Consider the following 23,856-nt stretch of genomic DNA (forward strand, 5'->3'; position numbering starts at 1 on the left):
AAGTATGAAAAGAATGTGTTAAAAGCGTCACTCTCCAAAAATGAACCCTATAATGCAGAAATCTAAATTAGTCTAATTCTGAATTTTAACATGAATATCTAACACCGAATGAAAAATAAAACTCGATACTTATGATTTGATTTCTTTGTCAATTGAAAATGATATTGAGAATGAGACAAAAGACTTTAATTAAAAGGATATATATATATATATATATATATATATATATATATGAAAAATAGCACTATTATGTAAGAATAAATATTGTCACATGTATGGATTAAAAAGCTTTCAAACAAACAATAATTAAAAATAAAACTCAAATATATTTATATATTTAGTTTACAAGTTTATTTTTTTTAGTACATGTGGATATATTAGTAAACCCTATATATAATGCCTCCTAGTCTCCAACATTCATAAAACAAATTATAGTTTCACTTTTCCTTTTAACAACTAATCATTGAATATGAATTTTATACTTAAAAAAAACTTTGGTGCAACTTGACATATACATTTAATAATTAAACAAAAACTCTAATTATTCTTTAAATGATGATGTTATTATTTTTACTATGGTCGGTAATGACAATATATAACTATTTTATTGACACTATCTTGTGGGTTCAGTGTGTCTTGATATATTTTTAAATTAGTGTCACGTAGGCCTAAAAGGGTAGAAAATTATTTATAAAATAAGTTCAGGGGTAATAGGACCTTAGTCTAGTATAAGTGCGTCCCTAAAATTTTAGGCATAAATTGAGGGGTAATTATGCATTATCCCGTAGATATATTAGTAAACCCTATATACAATGCCTCCTAGTCTCCAACATTCATAAAACCAATTATAGTTTCATTTTTCCTTTTAACAACTGATCATTGAATATGAATTTTATGCTTAAAAAAAATTTGGTGCAACTTGACATGTACATTTAATAATTAAACAAAAACTCTAATAATTCTTTGAATAATAATGTTATTATTTTTACTATGGTCGGTAATGTTGTATTACATCATTGGGTTCGTCATTATTTTAATATCTCTTTATCAATTTACTCGTGACAATATATAACCATTTTATTGACTTTTATAAATAATCTCTAATTTTAAAAATATTATTCATTGTTGTTGCAATAGTGGTCCTCTCTAATCTCTATCCATCATTTTTCAACAATGCTAACCCTACACATTAAGGTTTAGTGGAATTAGAGCGACGAAGCTAGTAAGGATCCAGAGATTTATCCGAGTTTTTTATTTAGAAAATTTTATTGTTTATATATGTAGTTTAGATCAAAAGTGATCTGAATTTTATAATAATGATTTCAAGTGTTGATAATTGAATTATAAACTTAATATTTGTACATATATTATAAACTTCTTAATCCAAATACACTATTTAAGCAAAAGTCACTGGATTCAACTGAACCCGTATGTTGACTTCTAATTCTATTTACATATAGCAGATATTGAGCCCCTTCGACTTTTTTTATATGTATGAATATCCCGACTCCGTCATTGCGCATGAAATATTGCCATCTTGTGAAGATTGAAAATATGAGAAGAAACTTTATTATTCTAAAGCTTAATATTTCTACTAGACAATTCAGATACAACAGAAAAATTGTATGTTCTGATGATCTAAAATTTCTACTAGACATAACTACTTACATAAATAAGACTTTTTATTTAAAAATAAAGTCTCAGATTTAATAAATGTTTGATTGACATAAGAACAATTCATATTGCAAAACAAAGAAAAAATTCACTTATTATGAATAATTCCTATAATAGGTATAAAATTTCCCTGTAAAGTTTACAGAACTTATGCTCATTACATCACAGATTAGTCAATAATGCAATGGTATCAACCAAAACTAAAACAACACCGCGATTTTTTCAATCTGATATCAGTATATCGAGTTTACCAGAAGGCCATCTTGGTTATCCCTGAGAAGCTACTGTAATCGTTATGTTTCAAGGGGCTCTGTCGAAGGGCATAGTATCATTGTAACAAATATCCCAGACAGCTTCCATGGTTTCCTTACTCGTGGTCTCTGAACAGTTCGGGTTAATAGACAACGATTTCATAACTCTTCGCTTCACACATTCCTTCATAGAGCCAAATGCAGAGGGAAGAAAGTTAGAAACTAATTTAACAATTAAGCAGTCATACATGTACAAAAGGATCTATATAAAGTTACATACAGAGTCCATGCATTAAAGGATCAATATGAATCGATGTATGGAGACGAACCTAAAAAACCCTTTTTCCATTTCGATTCTATCTTTCCAATATCAAGCAGTCAAGTTTTTTCACCTTTTCATCACATACAGTATCCTTAAGGTACATGGGGTCAACGACTAAGGTAGATGGATAATATCTTGTCTCGTGAACCCATACAAGTACTGCAGTACTTGTTACATTCGTTAAAAGGTCCTAGAAAGATTGGTTTCATGTTTGGTATTTGGGGAACTTTTGTGCTTAAGGACTACCAAGAGCTTTTGGATAAACACTCGGCCTAACACAAACCCAAGAGCTAACCCAGGGAGGTAAGAATTGTCCAACACTGCAGGGTAGGTTCAACCAATGTGGGACTCTTAACACCCCAGGATTGTCTAAAACCATATAAAGAGAGTCGGGGAAAGAGACTGAGGTGCGGTTGGTTTCCAAACTATTGATATGGGCCCTCAAAGAGAAATTACATTTTGAGTAGGACTGAATGCAATGTAGGTCAAAACAGTCGAGATAGGGGGAAAACTTAGTAAAAAGTGCACTCAAAGATGTAAAAACCTCAGCAATTAAAGACAACGTAAGGCATATGTATGAAAAGAATGACGAGTTGAATTGCAGAGAGAATAACTCGAGACTTGCAGTAAAAGCAGTTGTCAAGTGACCATGATTTTTTTTGAAGCTGTTTGTTAAATTGGATAACAAGCCACCCCTCTACTCTTCTCCACTTAAATACCAGACTTGTATAGAGCAGGGTTTGAACTCATGACGTACGACTAAATCCACACACACACGATGCGCTCTTAACACAAGACCAAAGCCCTGGGGGCCTGGCCAAATGTATAATTAAAAGAAATGTATCTATCACTTCTATAGGTGAAAATCAATGGCTGTGCTAATTAGGGCCTTTAGTCCTTTGTCTTTAGCTTTCCATCCATATAAGGATATGTAACTCAGAATAATGTCAAACAGCTAAATAGAACAGTTCAAATCACACTACGCGACGAGCTCGACCTAGAAGGCAAACCCCTTGCTTTTGCTGGCTAGGGGTTTCGAACTTGAGACCTTCAACATGAAAGTCCCAAGCCCAAACCACTGGGCCACCCCGAAGGGTAGAAGATGAAAACTTCTTCTTATCAAGCTTACTCCACAAAGTGAAGGACACAAGTTCAAAGCTGCTACAGATTCTCTTCAGCAGTAAACAGTTCAGCTGGGGGCAGGGGTGTTTCCAATGAGCTCGGAGATGCAGCTCCATAACTGAGGTGGAGCAAACACTATACACAGAAAATTATAGGAGCAAACAATGATCAACAAAACTCACTTGTTCATGGCCACGTATCTTAAGAAAACCTCTCAGTAGTTCCCGTTTGTAATGGCAATCACCGCTAAGATGGCCAGCTCTGATCTGTAATAGCAGTTACAAAGAATCCATTTTCAATAATCGAAGCCAGCTCAAAAAGTACAAGAATTAGTATACAAGCGAGACTTGAGAGCACGAACTTCACTACAAGCATGATGAGCACAATTAGACCACTCCAAGTTTGCAGCACGACACTCATCATATGCATGAATTAACTCATGTATGATAACTTGATTCACCTCATCTTGATATCGCATGTAGTTACTGCACACTTGTATCTTAATAGTAAAAAAGAAACAAGATGAGTAAATACATGAGGATGTAAGACAACCAACACAATAAGAAAAACAAAGATAAACACACACATCTGAAGTCTGCATATTTTAAGCGGAAAGGGCCTAAAATACCCTTGTAACTATGTGAATTGGTACAAAAATACCCTTCGTCTACCTTTTGGCCTAAAATAACCTTGACGTCAACCTTTAGGCTCTATTTTACCCTTATCTTTAAGGGACTAAATTCATTAATGAGGTGTCACTATCCTATTAGCTATCATAAATTTTTAAACTAATTACCCACCCAATAGCCCACCCGTAAACTTATACAAATCCTCTAACCCAACCTTCATCCTTAAGGTTATCTATTGGGTTACCAGTGTATTCCAATATTTTGATCACATTGAGAGTATTAATATTTCTACACACAGGAAATTAAGTGCAAAAGGTGAATTGAAGAAGAGTCATTACATTCCTACAAACAGATTTTGAAGTAACATTAGCACTTAGCATGATCAATTTTTTGGTGACATACCACCGATTCTATCTTCCACTATATGTATTCCTCCATCGTTTTCAAAGCAAAACAATATATAATCTTGCTCTGAGAATTGAGGCCAGCTTGAGTCATTTTCTCCCTCCTAATCATCCTTCTCTACTGAAACTCACTATTTCCTTTTTCCTCTGTTCCATTTTCTTATTCAATTTCTTCTTTCTATTTTTCCTGCTATCACTAATCTGATCGAACACCATTTTCCTACTCTATTTCTGAGGCGTCATTGCGTAAAACTTATTCGATTCTTCCTCTACAAATGGACTAATATATCAATTAGAGTAACAGAAAAAAAAAGTACTGTAGTACTCCAACAAAGAAATAAAATTATCTAAGGGAACCTGCAAGCATTTCTTCAAGATACCCAATCTCTAATTCGCCATCTAACAAGCTTGGTTACTGTGTATGGACTGCTCATTCTTATTCAATTAACAGAAGAGGAATATAATGGAATATATATTTGGGTAAGTTTACGGATGGGCTATTGGGTGGGTATACATTTGTTTTATTAGTTTAATTAAATTTTGAGATAGTCAATAGGATAGTGATACGTCATTAATGAATTTAGGTTGTTAAAGATAAGGGTAAAATAGTGCCTAAAGGTTGACGTCAACGGTATTTTTGTACCAATTCACATAGTTAAAGGGTATTTTAGGCCCTTTTTCGTATTTTAAATAAATATTAATACAAAGTCCACATCCATCATCACACAGGAGAAGTTAGTGTAAAAGTGTAACTTCAATCCTGAAGACATCTTTGACACCCTATCTACTTCAAAAGGTGGTTGTCCTCCACTGACCCACAAGGTTTCAACTGAATTTGCCAACTCCAAGACAGAAAATTTACAAACTGTATTTAAAACACAAAAAGAAATGTTCTTCTAATCCACAATAGGCAGAAACTTAAAATTGGCCATCTCAACTTCTAATAGATATTGAGAAGTCCAGGAATAACAAATTATGTTGATTACCCCAAGTCCACGAACATAGAAGCCGCTGGCCATCTTGTTGCAATGGACAGCTCTTATGAAGTTATCACCAATTCGACAACCAGATTTCTCCAAATGCTCCTTTAAGAACTTCACCATTGGAGCTGCAAAAAAATGCTTACAGTCAACATCATTCAATTACGCCACAATCTTAAACTAGTTTGTATCAGCTGTACGAATTAAGTAGATCCATTCTATTCAAGTCCATTTATTTTAACAACATATGAATTTATGTTATAAAGCTTTTTGCTTTTATACAATGGTGTCTGGATTAGCTTGCAGGTATATATATATATATATGTCATCCCATAAGTTGTCGCAATTTATGTATAAAAAGCAGTAAAGTAAGTACAAAACCAAAAACTAAAGAGTTTAAATTGAATGGATGTTAACCACTGAATGTGAGTTACAACCCTATGAAGAAAACTATCAGAGGTAGAGATACAGATAGAGAGATGTGAAGAACTTACTTCTAAGACTTCTCCGGATCATGTCTTGGCATTCCTCCACCGTACTTCCTTTGATAGTGGATGACTTCGCCATTTGGTTGTTCGTGTTTCCTGGCTTCTCTCTGCAGAAGAGACACAGTAAATGGTTCGCACTTACAGGCCAACGAAATACCCTTTTGTTTGTCTCACAATCATTTAAGGGAAAAGTCTCATTTTTATATTTCTATCTCATGTCACTGTGCCCTTTTTTTTCTCAAAACAGGTTTTGTGCACGACGACACGACCTAACAACTCTTTTGGAATTTGGGATTTTGAAGAGTCGCTACCTAACGAATTAAGGCGCGTTAGGTCATCTATCTAACCTAGCTAAATCTAACTAAAGTCTAACCAAGCTAAATCTAACTAAAGTCAACGAGTAAGGATTCAAATTACCTCGAGGGAAAGGTGTTAGGCATCCCTCATGCAATTTATGTGGGAGTTACAACAAGTAGCAATTAAGATCACTTTGTTATTTAGGTTATTTAATTAAACACGTAGCATGTAAATTCCTCTCCGCTTAGGTGATTCGCCAAACATATTACATATAATCTTAAAAGGTAGGAAGGCTATCTAGTTGCCAAAATTACACACATATTATTGTTGGAAATCAAATTAAAGAGAGGAAAGAGGATATATTATAGTCATAAATAACAAATAATCATCCATGAGAATCAATTACCATGCTAAAACTTACCATAAAAATAATGAGTAAGTTTTTTTACCGGAGAAGGAGACACGAGGGCCTTGCTGATTTGTTTTCGCTGCTGCTGACCAGATTCTTGCCAGAGAAAGGAGTAGAAGGAAGAAGGAGGCTCGCCGGAGCTCGATGTAGCTGCTGCTTGTGCTCTCGCCGAGATGCTACCCTCCGGAAAAGGGAACAGAGGAGGGAGGATAAATCGGAGGAGAAGACGACGGCTGGGAAGAGGGAGAGGAGGCGCCTTTCAGGCAGCTGCTGGTGTTTCTGTCCGGCTGCTTCACTCGTCGGAAAAAAAAAAGGAGAGGAGGGGCGGCGGCTGGAGAGGGGGAGTGAAGAAGAAGAATGAAAATAGTTTAGGTCTAGGAGTCTAGAGATAGAAGGGTTAATCTGGACCCTTGAATAAATTAAGATGTAGGGCTAAGATTTGATCAAGGATTTAATGAATTAATTGAAATGTCAATTGAATTAGAATGGCTAGAATCAAAATAAATTAGAATAAAAATAGATTAAGATTTAAATAATTTTGAGGAAAATTAAAGAAATTTTATTCAATTAAAATATTACAAGATATTTTATATAATTAAAATCACTTAAATTTTAGAACATTTGAATAAAATAATTATTTCAAAATTTATTTATAATTCTAAATATTCTAATAATATGTACAATAATTTTATAAAAACGTACTAAAATATATAAATTTTTATGCAAAATCGATTAAAATTCTAAACTTAAATATATTTTAAAATACATATTTAATCGAATCGCATATCTAAAAATGGTCAAAGGTCAATCAAAATTGAATGTCAACAGTCACTAACTGTGACAAAATGAGCAGAGCTACCCAGCTTAATCTCACAAATCACAATCATCATCAAATTTGCTATCAATCTTGAACTAATACACTTCCCATTTCTGTTCTTTGGATTGTGTTCTTTCATTTCTTAGGCTAAATTTGAGAGACCCTAGAAACTTTTTAGAATTTTCTTAAATTAATTTGAGCTAAAACTATGTGGGGTGGTAGAAAACTTTTCTTAAATTAATTTGGATTTTTTTTAAATTAATTAGCGTGTGATCATCTCACTTAAATGCATAAGTTGTTTGAGAAAACACACTTTTATTGTAGTTAATTATATTCTCAATACCCCCCTCACGTACGGGCCTGATCCTTTTGCATGAGCCAAGCATGTGGAAATTCTTTTTGATATGGGGGCCGGTGAGATTCGATCTCAGGACTTCTGTCTAATATTATGTTATACTTAAAATATCAGTTGTGCATCATGGGAAATAACTTTGAAATGGGTCTGCTTACTCTCTATCTTCTCCAAATTCAATTTGTGGGATTACACTAGGTATGTTGTTGTTAAACATAACGAACTAACTATAACTAACAAATAGTAGAAGCAATCCATTATGTAACTAATCATACGAAACGAAAAAAGAGAACTCACATCTCAAAATCCCAAAATAGCTTCTTTTTTTTTTTTAATTTCAAAAACAGAGATCAGTTTTTTCTAAAGAGAGAAAATCATATGTAACAAGTCCAAATTAATTGGGTATACTATTTTATTTGAGTCAACAGTCTTTTCACCTACACAAAATAGGATTAAAGTGACATATGTATCATCATAATAGCATTTGACCTTGTTAATCTACTATTTTGGGTTGTAGCGGTGAAAAATGATAAAGTTGATTTTTGAAATATCATAGATTTTCTAGTATAGTTTCTAGAATGGTATAGCGTGGTACCTAGAATAATTATCTTAAAGAAATATCTAGATATTCTAGAATAGCTGCCTTGAAAAAATATCCAGATATTTCAAATTAATTACTAGAAGAAAGTTCACTCTTATAGATGTATCTAGAAAAGTTTCTAGTGTCATCCATAGACAAGTATAAACAGGGGATGGTGGAAAAATCAAAGTATTTAAAGAGTCTTTCCATTACAAAGTTCTTCTTTCCAAATTCTTTCTTTAACTTTCTAGCTTCTTCTTATTCTTTAGTTGAATCTTTCGATCTTACTTAACGATCTTGGGCTAGCAGAAGACTTCCTGAATTATACTTTTCTTCTGCTATTCTTTATTGTAGCCAATGTCCACTTATATTCATCGAACTATCCCGGTCTTTTTCTTCAAGTCTACTGATCCTTTTTTAACTTTAATATGAGTTGTAAAATGCAAGTAATTATTTTATGGGGAAAAAGTCAAAAATACCCCTCAACTTTCATTTATTGTTAGACTTTAAGTTGTTCTTATCATTGTTATCTACAAACTTATTATCGTACTGCTTAATTGGATGGAAGACCCCAAATCAATAAAAATAACTCAATTTTACTTAAATTACTCAATTTTAAGCTGATCCAATCACCTAATAATACAACCCATTTTTCATATAAAGTCAACTTTCTTTTATTAATGGAAAAAAGAGGCAATTCAAGATGGTTGTAAATCAAACGTGCCAACATCAAGATTGTAATTGATTATGTCGACATAGTAGTCCAAATCATAAGGTTAGATCTAAAATTAATACGATACAAAATCAATTTATCACATAATACTAAAAAAGCGACAACAACAATAATAAGAATTAAGGATTAATTGAATATCATAACCAAAATATGGTTCATCTTTAAGGGATTTAGGCCTCATTTGTTTCCATTAAGATTAAGAAGTCTGAATCTGAATACACATCTTAATATTAAGTTTTGCAGTAAGATTTGTGGGTTTTGATCTGAATACACGTCTGAATATTAAGATGTGATTTCCAAATCTGAACACTTAATATAATGTTGTTTGTTTTAATATCTGAATGTGGAAGTGAAATTAAACATTATATTAATAAAATATTATAAAATTTTCATTTCACCAAAATATATCACTTTTGATATAAAAAGAAGTTTTAAAAGTTTTAATAATCAATGATTAGAAGTACTATTTTTTCATTCAAAAATCTTAATAAACAACAATCTTAATAAAAGTTTTATTGCAATCAGTGTTCACACACATCAATACAAGAAAAATATTAATATAAAAAAACTACTTGAAAGAATTTATGAAAACTTACCAATTGGGAAAACATGGTGTTTGATTGAGAAAAGTGAGAAAGAAAGTTTTTAGTTATGAGATAAAAGACATGCCCAAAGTAGAGAAATTATGATTTATTATTTGATAACTTGCTAAATGAGTCTGAATGTTGTTGAGAGTCTCCTACAGATTTGATTCGTTCAGACCTCTTCAGACCCATTAAGAGTTTTTTTAAAAAATAAAATAAATGAACTTAATTAGCTGAATCTGATTGATTATGATTCAGACCTCCATTAAGTACAAACAAATGAGACCTTAATTAAATTAACCAAAATTTGGAGTCAATTAAAACAAACAAAGATACATAAGGAGAAACAAACTATTTGGCCTCAGCCCAAATTTCATTTCTCAGGCCCAAATCTAGTGTTATTGTTTGCCTAGACTCCTTCAAATTATTGAAAAAGAAAAGTTGAAATGAGAACCAAATTAGATTGATTGGGCATTTTGTTTTTATTTATTTATTTTTCGAGGATAGTAACACTAATATATATATTCACATGTAGACTACATTCAAAATATGTAGTCCCCTTCAAAAGGAAACAAGAGGTAAAATCAACAATACAATATTCCTAACAAGGAAAGGTTAAGTGTATTGAACGTTCAAAGTGTATGTTGATGATATTATCATTGGTGCTACAAATAAAATATTATGCAATGAATTTGGAAAGTTAACGGAGAATACATTTGCAATGAACATAATGGTAGAATTAAATTTATTTCATGAGACATCTTATGGGCAAAAATTTGGTGTGTGTTTACAAAAGAATTTAATTTTATTAGCTTTAGTTCAATACTTTTAATTAATTGAAATACATACTTTATATGTCATAATATACATTTATTGACTATATCACAGCACTCGGATACAAACCCCCGAATACTAAAAAGTTATGTGATAATGAGTTAGCCTCTAGATTCGCACCTTTATCGAATATCTGCACTCGAGTTTGAGCAATATAGATTATCTCTGTGTCCTAGCAGCACATAGCAATGCTTATAGAGGTATTCCTTTTTCATTTTTTTCTGCATTTAAGTTTTCTTGCAGAAATGGGAGGAAAGGCTCAAAATAGTCCCTCATCTTTGGGTTAAGACTCAAAGTGATTCTTGAATTTTCACACGGAGCACTAATAGTCCCTCATGTTTGCGATATTGGTGCACTTTTGGTCCTCTCCTAAAATTTTGTCTATTTTTTAATATTAATTCTGTCCAAAATTTTATATAAGGAATGTCCAAACGTCTTATTATATATTTAATAGAAATAATAATTTTATCTGAGAGAAATGATAAGATCTGTTCACTAGAAATATTACTGGAGCTAAACTTAAGAATATTTTAACATATGACTTTGGAGGAAAAAAAATTGTACATCCCATACGGAACCTCTCGACTTTACCTGCAATAGGATTTCTACTAAACAAAACAAAGTGTTTTTCTTCTCACATATTTTGATATGGAGTTGTTATTTTTACTAATTACTAAATATATAAAATAACGATTGAACATCCCATACATGGGTTATGAATAAAATAAATGCAAAAAAATAGGTAAAATTTTGGACAAAGACCAAAAGTGCACTAATATTACAAACAAGAAGGACTATTAGTGCTCCATGTGAAAACTCAAGGATCACTTTGAGTCTTAGCTCAAAAAAGAGGGACTATTTTGATCCTTTCCTCGAGAAATGGCAAAGAACAAACCTTATGTTTGAAAATAAAAAAGAACAAGCAAAACAAATTTATGTATTCACCACTACACGATTTTAGGAGACAAGATTATGACAATGGATGTCTTCCTCACGAGTAGGAATGTTGTTACGGGTTAGTTTGGATCGGTTATTGGTCAAAATCAAAATCAAATCAATTTTGTCAGTTTTAAATTATCAAAATCAAACCAAACCAAACAAATATAGTATATATTTATCAGTTTTGGTTCGGTTTGATTTGGTTATTCGGTTGTTGACCATAGACCAAAAAAAAAAAACACTCAAACAAAACATGAAAAAAGTGACAACAATTAATTTTAAAACGAAAATAGTTAGAATGACTGACATTATAGAATTTTCAATCATTGAATTTACTCATACTAAAGCTTCAAAAGTACTTCTAGCACACTTCCAGAACTGCTTCTTCCTTTGCAGCCCTCTCCAATTCTTTGACCAATTTGCTAGTATATGCCTAGCACACCTTCTTTCCTCACAAGCTGACATCAACTCCTTTATAGCTATATCTAGTCCCTACATGTTACAACAAACATTAGATAATTAAGTTGAAAAAATGATAAACCAACAGATAACTAAAAACAAGTTTACCTTTTGCATGTCTGACATAATGGTGAAACTTGTTTCGATCTCCTAATCCCAAGTCTTCTTTCAACAGAGAAATAAACCAACTCCAAGTGATTGTGTTCTCATTTTCAACTACAGTATGGTAGCAACAGAAATTCATCATAACGTATGACTTCGAAAATATCGCATCTGCAAGCTTTGTTGAAGATTGTTGATCATCTTCACTAGAAGAAAATTGATTATGCTATTAATACGAACATAAACTAATTTATAACTTGTATTATGAGTTGTTAGTTATCGATATAAAGTGACTCTTTGTTTATCAATTTATAAAAATGTGATATAAGCAAAATGTTGGAGAGAAAAGGGTAAAATATTTATCATCCTCAAGTGTTAATTTACCAACTACGGGATCTCCATATTTTTTTAAAATAATTAAAAATATTTAATAAATACTGATATAGTGAAGTTGATATTATTTAAATAAAATGTTATTTTAAATATATCGACCTCTTGAAAATGGTATTTATTTTTCTTCCGTTTTTAAAAAATGATCTCCTTTTCTTTTTAGTCTTTTTCAAAAAGAATGATCTCTTTCTTTTTTTGGTAACAATTTTCCACGAGACGTGTTTTAAGCCACAGATTAAGGGACAATTTTGTACATTTAACTTTAATTTAGAACCACATGATCAAAATTTTTTTAATTTTCTTGAACTTCGTGTCAAGTCAAACTATACTATTCTTTGTGAAACGGTGGGAGTAATTTATTTCAAGGGTAAAAAGGTCAAAAATATCTTTAAACTATGTGAAAGGAACAAACATGCTCTTCGTTTATAGTTTGGCTCAAATATGCTCTTACCGTCAATACTTTGGTTCAAAAATGCCCTTAAGCTATGTGAAAGGAACAAAAATGCCCCCGTTTGTAATTTGATCCAAAAATGTTCTTTCCATCAATATTTTAATCCAATAAAGCCCTTATTGTTATTTAATGGGTCAAAAAAGCTTATTTTCCAATAAATATATGATTATTTTCTTTTTGACACTTTTTTTTTCAATTAATGTTTTTTTTTCAAAAAAAAATTAGCAAATGTTTATCTTACTTTAATTCAGAAAAAAATAAAAAATAAAAATATTAGCCAAATACGAAAGAAAAACAAAGGATCCATATATGATCAACAATCAACCCATGGTTTTTGAAGCATCTCCTTCACTAGCAATAGATGCATTAGAAAGAGAAGTGATTGGAACAGTAACTCATAGACTAGTTCCACTTTTGTATGGTTGAACTTTTATTAAATAAATAAAATCCTTCCGTTATTTAGCAATATATATATATATATATATATATATATTAATGATAGATATATTATGATCTTATATATATAAATGACATGCATTATTTATCAAAAGGGTACATGAACTTATTCTATTTTAATTGATAAAATGAGATTAAGAAGAAGAAGAAAATATTTCTTACATTTTTATTTGTTAAAGTGATTTTAGTAGAAAGAAAATAAGAATAGTGTTTCTTAATAATATTTTAATTAAGAAGAAGATATGTTTAAAAAGAAAAAAAATAATATATTTATTCGGAAAAAAGCCATTTTTTAGCTATTTTATAACTATAGGGACATGTTTAGAACAAAGTATTGAGTGCTAGGGCATTTTGAGTCAAAACATTGACCACAACGATATCTTTGAGTCAAACTATAAACGAAGGTCATTTTTATTCCTTTCAATAATTTAAGGACACTTTTTTTTATCTTTTTCCCTTATTGTAATATAAATTAAATCTGTTGAATTGATCACATATTTCTTTAATAAATAATCTATTCCATTTTCGAACCATTAATATATAGAGGACTTGATTTGTCCAAGCTCTATAACCAACGTATTTCACACTCCAATGAATTATCCTTTACCTTTCATTGCCTACGATATGATTATAAGAGGTGTGGAACTCGACAGCTTGATTTAGTGTTTTTCATATGTTAGTTTTGGTGTTTGAGGATAATTTTAGTTTGTTTTTAGCCAGCAAGCACATTGGAAAAAGGGAATAATTCTTGCCATTTGGAATTGTAGCCTCTTATATTCATCCATCTTCAAGTCTACTCATCCTTGTGAACTTCTTAGTTCTTGTACTAAGTTATTGTCACGTAATCAAAGGGTTGCTCACGTGATCATCTTCGTAATTAAAAAAAATAATGTGCAATGGTGGCTATAGTTAAGATTATCCGCCCCACTCGTCCGGTCATTGTCGACAAATAACAAGGGCTATTTGGTTCTCAAGATTGGAAGCATAACCTTCATGTTTAATAAATATTGGTTTGAGCTTGGAACGGACTTCCATGTTGGAAGTCTCAAGTTTGAAATCATTTGCCTTCTAGGTCGAACTCGTCACACCGAACTTGCCTAATATGGGTTACCTCTCCTATGTTATTTACAAGCTATTACATATGAGCAGAAATTTTACCGTGTGCAGACCCAAAGAGTAGTGACTTCAGGTTTCCCTTTTGTCATAAAAAATAAATAAACATTGACATAGAGTTTGATTTGCACTTGCTATATGATTGTCTGCAATGCACAAACACACAAGTGCCCTATCAAACAATGTGGAGTGGCATGTTGAACAAAACTTCAATGATTACAGATTCTAGATTTGAATGACATACATCAAATAAGAAGAGGGAATATAATCAAAGTCATTTAATTTCTAAGCATCTGCCTCAAAAATGTTTCAAAAAGTAAAATCAAGGTTTTGTCAAACTAGATGACTAATAACAAAATCCATTACTAGACCAAAAAATACTTCCTAAAGTAAGCTCAAGGGATGCATAGAGAACTAGATTGTTTTCTTCTAATCAAATAGACTGAAGCCCATATCTTCATCTTCTGATGCCTCTTTCTCTTCCTTCTTTTCTTCCTTCTTCTCCTCAGCAGGGGCTGCAGCGGCTCCACCGGCAGGGGCAGCAACTGCAACAGCACCACCACCAGAAGGTACTGAAGCCAACTTTTCTCTGCCAGCAGCGATCAGCTCTGTGATATCTTTGCCATCGACTTGAGACAAGAGCAGTTGAATTCTGTCATCATCAGCCTCAGCACCAACTACAGACCACATCAACCACAAATGTGAGTGTGCAACAAACAACCAGACACATTTGGCATGGGCATGGATATAATAGATACCGATAGTAAGGTAACACAATTCGTCGTGTCATCTGCTCAAGACATCTCAAAGAATTAACAACTGTAGAGCAATGATTGTGCATTTACCATGTACATGAAACTAAAACTTAATGGTATTCCTACCTCATGTATACATATGAGAGATACACCATAACACTATAATCTCAACATTGCAGGTTAATGGAAAACGACAACACCATGGTCACTTCTACCAAACTTAAGAAAAGAATACGGGGACTAGCAACACACTTGAAGTCTACCTCATTCATTAACAGCTTGCAAAGTATAGAGTAAATTCAACTACATCAAATTTCATAGTAAAAGACTTGTTATTTGAAAAATTGAACCATTTAATACTACAACATTAATTTAAAATATTTTCACCATAATTCTTAATAAGGCAAATCATATTTCAAGAAGACAACAAAATCAGTGTCAGGATTCATACTTCTAAAACCCCTCCCTCTATCTTTCTGCATACTTAATCTTAAATTCCAATTCAATCCCAGTCCACCTTAAGTAGCTTCTGGTACTCTCCCCACATAACAAAGCTTCAAATTTTATACCAATATATTACTCCATTGCCTGTGTAGATGAAACTAGGCAACTAATTGGGTAAAACAACTCATATTTTTCAAAGACAGGTGGCTAAAAAGAACTGGCCCAAAGTCCAGAGGTTAAATCTACTCACTAACAGTATGCATATGAACATTATTCGTTTAAGAAAATCTAAACACCATGCCCAAATCCTCCTTGCCCATGAATCACAGAATGGCCTTTACCAGTTTGCTACCTCAAACACACAAAAAAAGACTATGAAACCAAACTATTAGGCTTTTCCGTATATCGATTATCTATATACATTCTGCTCCATAGGTTAAATCTACTCACTAATAGTACGCACAAAAAAAGACTGAGAAACAAAACTATAAGGCTCTTCTGTATATCGATCATCAATATACATTCTGCTCCAGAGGTTAAATCTACTCACTAACAGTATGCATAAGAACATTATTCATCTAAGAAAATTTAAACCCCATGACCCAAATCCCACTTACCATGAATCACACAATGGCCTTTACCAAACTTTAAGCTTTTCCGTATATCAATCATCAATATACATTCTGCTCTCAGTAACAGTATGCCTGTGAAAATTATTCATTTAATAATAGCTAAACCCCATGCCCCAAATTCCCCTTACCCATGAATCACACAATGGCTTTACCAAACTTTAAGCTTTTCCATATATCGATCATCAATATACATTCTGCTCTCAGTAACAGTATGCATGTGAAAATTATTCATTTAATAAAAGCTAAACCCCATGCCCCAAATTCCCCTTACCCATGAATCACACAATGGCCTTTACCAGTTTGCAGCCTCAAACACACAACTAAACACTAAGACACCAAACTATTAGGGTTTTATTGATCATCAATATACATTCTGCTCCATTCATACCCATTTCATTGTACTACCCAATAATTTAACATGTTTCAAATAGTACATTAATCTATCTCTCCATTTTGATGTTAACATCCTGATTACACCATTTTATCAAACCATCACTCAAATTTAAACCAAAAAAACAAAAACAAAAAAGGGGTTAACTTTTTTACCACAACCGAGGATATTCTTCAAATCTTTTGCTGAAGGTGATGCATTACCACCCAAAACAGCCAACAAATAAGCAGCAATAACCTTCATTTCTTCTTCTATAACAGTAAACACAAGAGAAACATTAGATACATAAATTGAAAACACAATACGAAACGGCTAAAAAGTATGAATCAAGAGAGAGCAATTACTGAGGAGAATTGGAAGCTACGAGAAACTTCTTCAATGGTAGATTTTGGGACTGCTATTAGGGTTTCGCAATGGTGAATAATGCGGCAATTTATACAGTTAGGGTTTTGGTAGGGTTAAAGTGGAGGTGATTGTGGGTCGACCCGGAATATTATGTGAGTTTACATTTCTACCCTTCTGATTTCTAGATTGACTTTTTCTTCTTCATTTCTTTTTTTCCTCGTTATTAATTTTTTGTAACAATTATTTTATTCTATTTATTTTATTTACTAGATATAAAAGCCCGGGCTTGTATATTAATTTAGTTATTTTTTTTATATGATATAAATAAAATTAATTTAGTTATTTTTTTAATTTACTTTCAAATAATATCTTTGGCATATGTGATATTTCGAAAGTAAATTAATTTTTAAAAAGATTATAAATTATTCATTATTATGATTTATGTGGCACGTGTGAAATTTTGAGAATTAACTAGATTTTTAATACATTCTTTAAAAAGTATTTCAAGTATGTAATTTATACAATAATATATGTTATTTCTCTTGTCCGAATTAGTATATCACATGTTAAATTTTGAAATTTAATCAAATTTTAAATATGTTTTTAAATAATTTAAGTTATGATTAATAATACTTTTAACGTAATTTTCAAATAATATATGTTACTACCTTTAATAATATATGTTACTACCTTTGAGACAATTTATGTGGCTCATGTGAAATTTTCAGAGCTAATCACATTTTAATTTGATTTTCAACTATATTAAGTTGTTGTTAAGTATTGTGATTTGTAAAACTCTTAATAAGATTTTCAAATAATATATAATACTCTCTCAATCCTAATTATATAGTACATGTGAAATTTCGAAAGATAATCAAATTTATAATATTTTGATTAAATTTTTATGCCAATTTTATAAATTCATAGTATATAAAAAAGAAAATACAAAAATAAAAATAAATTAAAACATATAAAATACGAAATATAAATTGAAGAAGTTGAGGAGAAGGGCAAACCGGTCAATTTACCTGCTGACACTAAGCTCCTCAACATTCGCTTCTAAAATATTGTCATTTTCTAGTATAAAAATATCTAGATTGATATACACCTCTACGTTATGGTGAAAATTTTTGCAAGTAACTTTAATAATAAATTCAATTAGGCTCTTTATCTATAAAAAATCGTAACTATGATTTAAGTTGCTATAGACGATCTCGTTTATATGTTGTGTATTTATATAATTGAGCTATGTTTATCTATATTTTTATAAAACTGATTGGTATGAATTGGTTTTAATTTATTCAAAATCATTTTCGATTGATTATTATAACTTTTAATGAAGTTAGTGTTTGTATAAATAATTCCGCCTAAAAGTTTTTTATAAAGGAAGTAGTAAAAGTTGATTTTTACTTATAAATTCTGTATAATTATGTTAATAGACTTGGTGTTGTTATTACATATTTTCTGTGCAAGTAAAATATAGAAATATACCATTAGATTAATTATATACAATTTGAGATCTATACACATAAATTATATACAATTTGAGATCTATACACATAAACATAGATCTAAGATTGAGAGTACACAAAATCCAAAATTATATAATGAGAAAACTCAAAATAACAAATTTATATAAACACAAACATCTAAAGCAATTATACAAATTATATTATACAAATATCAAAAACTACACGTTATACGAATATCAAGAACTACACGTTTGGTATGACTTAATTGTAAAAATGAGAACATGAGTTAATATTTACATGGGCAAAAACTACTAGATAGAAAATTTCGTGCAATTTTTTTCTCCGTTGAAAAGTAAAAAGATCACATTTACAAAATATACATATAAAAATATGCATAAAAAAATATAAATATATTTGGACCATATTATAAGTTCACATATCAAACTGTACATGTTCCTGAAATAGGTGCAAACACTATAAGTCAACAAAATGCAAGAACCATTTCAGAGTAAAGAACCAATATTTACTCGTAACGTCGTTACGGAGATCGGAGATACGAACATGTACTCGTAACAACGTTACGGGGAGATCGGATTATCACATAAAGAGAACTGTGTACATCAACAAAACGTCGTCATCGTACACTAGCAAAAATAAAGAGAACTGGGTGCATCAACGAAACGACATCGCTGCATTCCTCGTACAACATGAATTTACAGGTGAAAAGGGAACATATTTACATATATTCTACCACATAAAGAGAACTGTGTAACATCAACGAAACGACGTTGTTGTACACTAGCAAAAACAAAGAGAACTGTATGCATCAACGAAACGACATCGCTGCATTCCTCGTACACTAGCAAAAACATACTTTTTAAGTCCATGGGAGAAGAGGCTACCACATAAAGAGAACTGTGTACATCAACGAAAAGACGTCATTGTACACTAGCAAAAACAAAGAGAACTGTATGCATCAACGAAACGACATCGCTGCATTCCTCGTACACTAGCAAAAACATAACAAAGAGAACTGTATGCATCAACGAAACGACATCGCTGCATTCCTCGTACACTAGCAAAAACATACTTTTTAAGTCCATGGGAGAAGAGGCTACCACATAAAGAGAACTGTGTACATCAACGAAATGACGCCGTTGCATTCCTCTTACACTAGCAAAAACATACTTTTCAAGTCCATGGGGAAGAGGCACAAGCGAAAATATAGCATGTACAACGATTGTCTTACTCTGTTTTCCATTATTGCTCGGGTTCGGGTTCAGCTGTGTCGTATACTACATCCAGCTCGTTGAATTTTACCGCCACTAAGTACCTTATACTCACCTTGACAGAAAAAAAAGCGGAAAATGTCAAACCCAAAGGGATTGTCCGTCCGTAGGGCCGGGTTTGGATTCACCTTATACGCACAGCCAAAAAAAGGGAAAACAAATCCCACTACTAATGATATAACAGAACAGAACATCGCTGTATAAATGTTGTGTATAAATGTTGTATGAAGTACCTGCTGTGGATCATAGACGGCGTATTCGTTGTACTCGAGGACACTATCCTTGTGCTCCGATGGAATCAGCTTACCGCACGGTACCTTAATATCATCCTTCCAGACAAAATGTTCTTTCTCGTTCGTTTTCTTCCTTCCAAGTCCTTTTACTCCGATTTTCTTCTCTTCCAATGCTCGAGTATCCTGCATCATAAAGCAGACAGTCCGATCAACTACAAACTAACATTCGAGTGCGTATATAACGGTGTCTTTGCTACCTCGGGAGGACTCGAAAACTCCTTAATTTCTTCACCGAGTGAAGCAACGGCTAAAACCAAGAAACCTTCTGGCCTATCTACAGCTGTGAAACCATATGTTGCTGCTTCTGCTGCTGCATCCGTGCAAACGATGGCTCTTCCAAACTGAACGTGCATATTAACGGTGAGAGCAAATGTAAAACTAAAAGATAGATCTCAGAAGATGAATTTCCGTACCATGTATCCCGATACGGGAAGTGAACAAACTGAAGGCAAGAAACCTTTCTGCAGGTGCCTCAAAAGATTTGAACTCCTCGTACCTGACATCAGTACAATGTGATCGACAATAACATTCATCGTCTTGAAACAACCCTCGAACGAGAACTATATACCAATGAGAGATTACTTACCACACCAGAGAAGAACTTTGTTTGGTAATTCCTTGATCTCATCAAGGGAAGGACAAGCACTAACTTCAACAGCAAATATATTCTCAACCGATATGCCGTAGCTCTGATGAAACATGCATTATAGATCACACCGACGGTTCAATATTTCGAAAGAGAACTGGAAATGAACATAAATAGATCTTACCATATCTCCAACTTGGACCGGCTCGTAAGTTTTCTTCAAGTAGTTCACTATCATTTTGTAGTCATCAGATTCTTTCTCCAAGGGAGAAACTGAACACAGGAGTTTCTTGTAACACTCGAAGAGAGGATCATCGAGCGTAGATCCAGACATGTCTTCTATAATACGCGAGGCAAAGTTGATGTCGCGGATAGTTTCATAAGCAGAAGCAGCCTTGTTTATTTTCAAACAGTAAGTTAAAAACACCTTAGTATATAATGCGGTGAAAGATTTAGAGAAAATGACATTTACATGCTCTGCGAGATCGGTATGATCTCTGAAAGTAAAAGGCCTCGTAGATGGCACGAGAGTGAACCACATTTGACTGAACTCGTGCCAGACACCCTCTGCTTCCGGTCCTGTTTCCTTCATTGATTTTATCTTCTCCACGAAGTGTAGGAGAATTTCTTCACCTGTAGAGTTAAAAAGTAAACGAATCTTTTTGAATGTTCATCACCGATACGAAATACACTAATAGGCAGAGAGAAGACTCACATCTTCTCAGATGAAAATTAGTAAGCATCCCTATAGGAATTTCCGGTGAATCGTGTCCCAGCTCCATTAAAGCATACCTTCATCCAGCATACAACACTTCTTCAGCTCATTTCACACGTAAGGAAAAGACGGAAACAGCTTCGACCTGAACGGCGTTAATACCTGTATATCTCTTGGCTACAAAGGACTTTCATGAAATTTGCCACTACCGAATCAAGCTTACTATGTGCAGCAGCAGAACCAAGTTGCCTTAGGCCAAGCGCTCCATGCCTAACCTCTATTCCGTCATCCTACAAAATTAAACCATGGTTGAGTGATCTAGCAAATGGTACGTAAGTGAACCTCGTAGAAAAAATTTAAGTTGTGAAGTACGATATCAATAGGGTAGAACTTGTGATGCTTTTTGTGAATCTCCTTTTCCCTTTCCCAGTGTTCGAACTCATTTCCAGTCATCTCTTCAAAGAGCCTAGCAAACTCCTTAATCGCATAATCGACATTTTCCCACTCCTCTAACTTGTCATCTGCTCTTAAACTATCACCATTTCTGCCCCTTCTAAGATACATATGCAAACGATTCTCCGATGACATGATAAGTTGCATAATACTGAAGCTGCATCAATTTGAAGAATCACTTCATCAGCACCTGCAAAAAAATACTAAGAACTCGAAAAAACTAGGGAGAATTTCGAGCATCACTCGTTGAGTTTTTTCTTTTGGTTGCAAATAGACAGCGCACAATTATACAATAAGCCATCTTTCTCCAATATTCTTGCGCCTTCGTCCTGCATCTTACTATCTTTGTGTACACCTCTTTTTCCGAACACTTTAAGCTACAATAAACAAAAAACGGTATTGACATAAACACCAAGATTTAAGTAGCAAATGTGAAAAGGGGGGGCGGGGTGTGTATACCTCGGCTGTTACGGTTTCGAGTGCCTCTGCACTTGGATCCATCTTATCAAGGGGAATACCTTTACCTTCTACAGCAATGTCACTGGCGATGTCGTATGCATCTAAAGACTGAGCTTCTTCCTTTTCTATACTATCATTCAACCAAGCCTCCCTCACTACCGGTATACCCTTCTCCCTGAGAAACAACAATATCTCGAATCAGAGGCGGATGCAACATAAACTCACCTGTTCAATTGAACCAGTAATTGCAAAAGCACAATGAATTCAACCGTAAATCGATAAGTTGAACTCCTCGAATGTGTCCACCTCTGCTCGACGTTAGAATATAGAAAGCAATTTTTATTAATCCAATTAATGTAGTGTCAATTAGATATACATACAAAGCTTCAGCTACTTTGGATGAGCCACCACGATCACGTTCAGCGGGAGAAACTACTACGCAAGCAACCCCTGCAAGAGGGAACACTTTTAGTTCCTACACAACTAGAGAAGTAAATTTCATAATAAAATTACACTGAACGTTACCAGTGATAGAGTTGTTCACTTTTCCACCAAATTTCTCGATTTTCGATTTCCAGTATTGCTGTGCACAATATAATAGCGTAACATAAACATACACAAAAATGAAGCCAAATTCATCAGAAGTTCTTGAGTACGTACGTGTTTTCGAGTAAGACGACCAGCTAGAGATACCATCATTCCATCAAATGGCTTCTTTGGGGAAGATATTTCCTTTCGGGGGCGACTCTTGTTAGGATTTCCACGTTTCTTGATCAGCTATGAGAACATACAGAGATAGTCAAATTTCTTTCCTTTCCTTTCGTCCATCGAAATGTATCAAAACTAATTAGTTTTATGACATTACATCAGATATTGGAGTACTTTCAACAGATTTAGGGAGTTTGAGAGACTCTTCTCTTCTCGGTGGTTCCTTCGTGCTGTAGATACAACTCGACCACTCACTATAATCTCCGACGCAATGATAACCATCGCCAGAGCATTCCAACTTGCCACCACATATAGGACAATTGTCTAGTGGCCCGTAGAACATTATGTCTTGACTGTCCAAGAAAAGAGGAGTCGATCAAGTATGAAAGAATTCTCAATAAACCTCACACGAAACAACAACTACAATGCCTCGAATGATATTACAACGTATACATATTTCAAATATAGATTTTGAAGCTCGAATAGTATATTATGATGCAACGAATTTTCTTAACAAAACCGGATTAACTTACCATCTAGGAACAACAGCATCATCTTCACCTTTAGAATACTGGCCATTTGCTTCAAGGATTTCGCGCATTTGCTTGACGGAGAGATGTTCGGTTATAGTTTTACAGAATTTCTCAAACTCGGCTCTGATTCCATCTTCGTGGACAACACCTTCTTCTTCTTCGTCAGTTTTTGCCTTTTTGTGTGAGGCTGTCTCTTGGCTGTTGCTCTCTGCCTGCTGCTTCCTCATCACCTTTCTCTCTTCGCTTGTCGAGTGAGCTTGAGATCGGGTCTCATGAACCTTCACTTGCATAAATCGAGTAGCGGAGTCAAATTTTTTCCAAGGAAGTGTCAAAATATAAAGAAGTAACACACGACGGGTGTCGACCAATAGAATTTTTATATATAATATCATCAT

General features: G+C 33.2%; 3 protein-coding genes across 5 annotated transcripts; all 3 read right to left on the reverse strand.

Annotated features, from left to right (window-relative positions):
- Window positions 1–1,705: 1,705 nt before the first annotated feature.
- LOC107008339 (mitochondrial inner membrane protease ATP23) lies at window positions 1,706–6,925 on the reverse strand. 2 transcript variants are annotated; one of them, XM_015207332.2, is made up of 6 exons: window positions 6,589–6,925; window positions 5,877–5,977; window positions 5,389–5,510; window positions 3,731–3,868; window positions 3,552–3,635; window positions 1,706–2,109 (listed from the first exon to the last, which is right to left on the reverse strand). In XM_015207332.2, exons 2-6 carry the CDS (start codon window positions 5,947–5,949, stop codon window positions 1,975–1,977), a joined length of 552 nt encoding a protein of 183 aa, XP_015062818.1. In that variant the 5' UTR covers window positions 5,950–5,977; window positions 6,589–6,925; the 3' UTR covers window positions 1,706–1,974. The 2 variants fall into 2 exon arrangements, with proteins under 2 accessions (XP_015062818.1, XP_015062817.1); XM_015207331.2 differs by having other exon boundaries at window positions 6,617–6,924.
- A 7,658-nt stretch (window positions 6,926–14,583) lies between these two features.
- LOC107006448 (60S acidic ribosomal protein P2-like) lies at window positions 14,584–17,148 on the reverse strand. Of its 2 annotated transcripts, none has more exons than XM_015205017.1 (3): window positions 16,953–17,148; window positions 16,764–16,859; window positions 14,584–15,063 (listed from the first exon to the last, which is right to left on the reverse strand). In XM_015205017.1, the coding sequence occupies exons 2-3, from the start codon at window positions 16,849–16,851 to the stop codon at window positions 14,816–14,818; spliced, it is 336 nt and encodes a 111-aa protein (XP_015060503.1). In that variant the 5' UTR covers window positions 16,852–16,859; window positions 16,953–17,148; the 3' UTR covers window positions 14,584–14,815. The 2 variants fall into 2 exon arrangements, with proteins under 2 accessions (XP_015060503.1, XP_015060529.1); XM_015205043.2 differs by having other exon boundaries at window positions 16,764–16,856; window positions 16,953–17,071.
- Window positions 17,149–19,249: 2,101 nt separating this feature from the next.
- On the reverse strand, window positions 19,250–23,856 carry LOC107016634 (poly [ADP-ribose] polymerase 3-like). Its single transcript, XM_015217048.2, has 17 exons — window positions 23,462–23,856; window positions 23,086–23,281; window positions 22,881–22,997; window positions 22,746–22,803; window positions 22,601–22,670; window positions 22,221–22,395; window positions 22,005–22,138; window positions 21,681–21,918; window positions 21,471–21,598; window positions 21,309–21,385; window positions 21,066–21,226; window positions 20,778–20,987; window positions 20,594–20,696; window positions 20,421–20,503; window positions 20,205–20,348; window positions 19,948–20,130; window positions 19,250–19,769 (listed from the first exon to the last, which is right to left on the reverse strand). The coding sequence occupies exons 1-17, from the start codon at window positions 23,854–23,856 to the stop codon at window positions 19,686–19,688; spliced, it is 2,556 nt and encodes an 851-aa protein (XP_015072534.2). The 3' UTR covers window positions 19,250–19,685.

The sequence above is a fragment of the Solanum pennellii genome, chromosome 1 (genome assembly GCF_001406875.1).
Source record: "Solanum pennellii chromosome 1, SPENNV200".
In the NCBI taxonomy this organism is placed as follows: domain Eukaryota; kingdom Viridiplantae; phylum Streptophyta; class Magnoliopsida; order Solanales; family Solanaceae; genus Solanum; species Solanum pennellii.

Excerpts from the sequence above, each read along its gene's own strand:
- LOC107016634 (XM_015217048.2), bottom strand. The coding sequence starts at position 23,856 with ATGATGATATTATATATAAAAATTCTATTGGTCGACACCCGTCGTGTG. Across the intron at positions 23,282-23,461 it reads GATGCTGTTGTTCCTAGATG|TCAAGACATAATGTTCTACG; the intron begins GTAAGTTAATCC and ends TTTCTTGGACAG. Across the intron at positions 20,504-20,593 it reads CAAAGTTCTTCTCTGGTGTG|GTACGAGGAGTTCAAATCTT; the intron begins GTAAGTAATCTC and ends TACTGATGTCAG.
- LOC107008339 (XM_015207332.2), bottom strand. The coding sequence starts at position 5,949 with ATGGCGAAGTCATCCACTATCAAAGGAAGTACGGTGGAGGAATGCCAA. Across the intron at positions 3,869-5,388 it reads TCTATGTTCGTGGACTTGGG|ATACAAGTGTGCAGTAACTA; the intron begins GTAATCAACATA and ends TTTACTATTAAG. Across the intron at positions 3,636-3,730 it reads CTCATCATGCTTGTAGTGAA|ATCAGAGCTGGCCATCTTAG; the intron begins GTTCGTGCTCTC and ends CTGCTATTACAG.
- LOC107006448 (XM_015205017.1), bottom strand. The coding sequence starts at position 16,851 with ATGAAGGTTATTGCTGCTTATTTGTTGGCTGTTTTGGGTGGTAATGCA. Across the intron at positions 15,064-16,763 it reads GAAGAATATCCTCGGTTGTG|TTGGTGCTGAGGCTGATGAT; the intron begins GTAAAAAAGTTA and ends TGTGGTCTGTAG.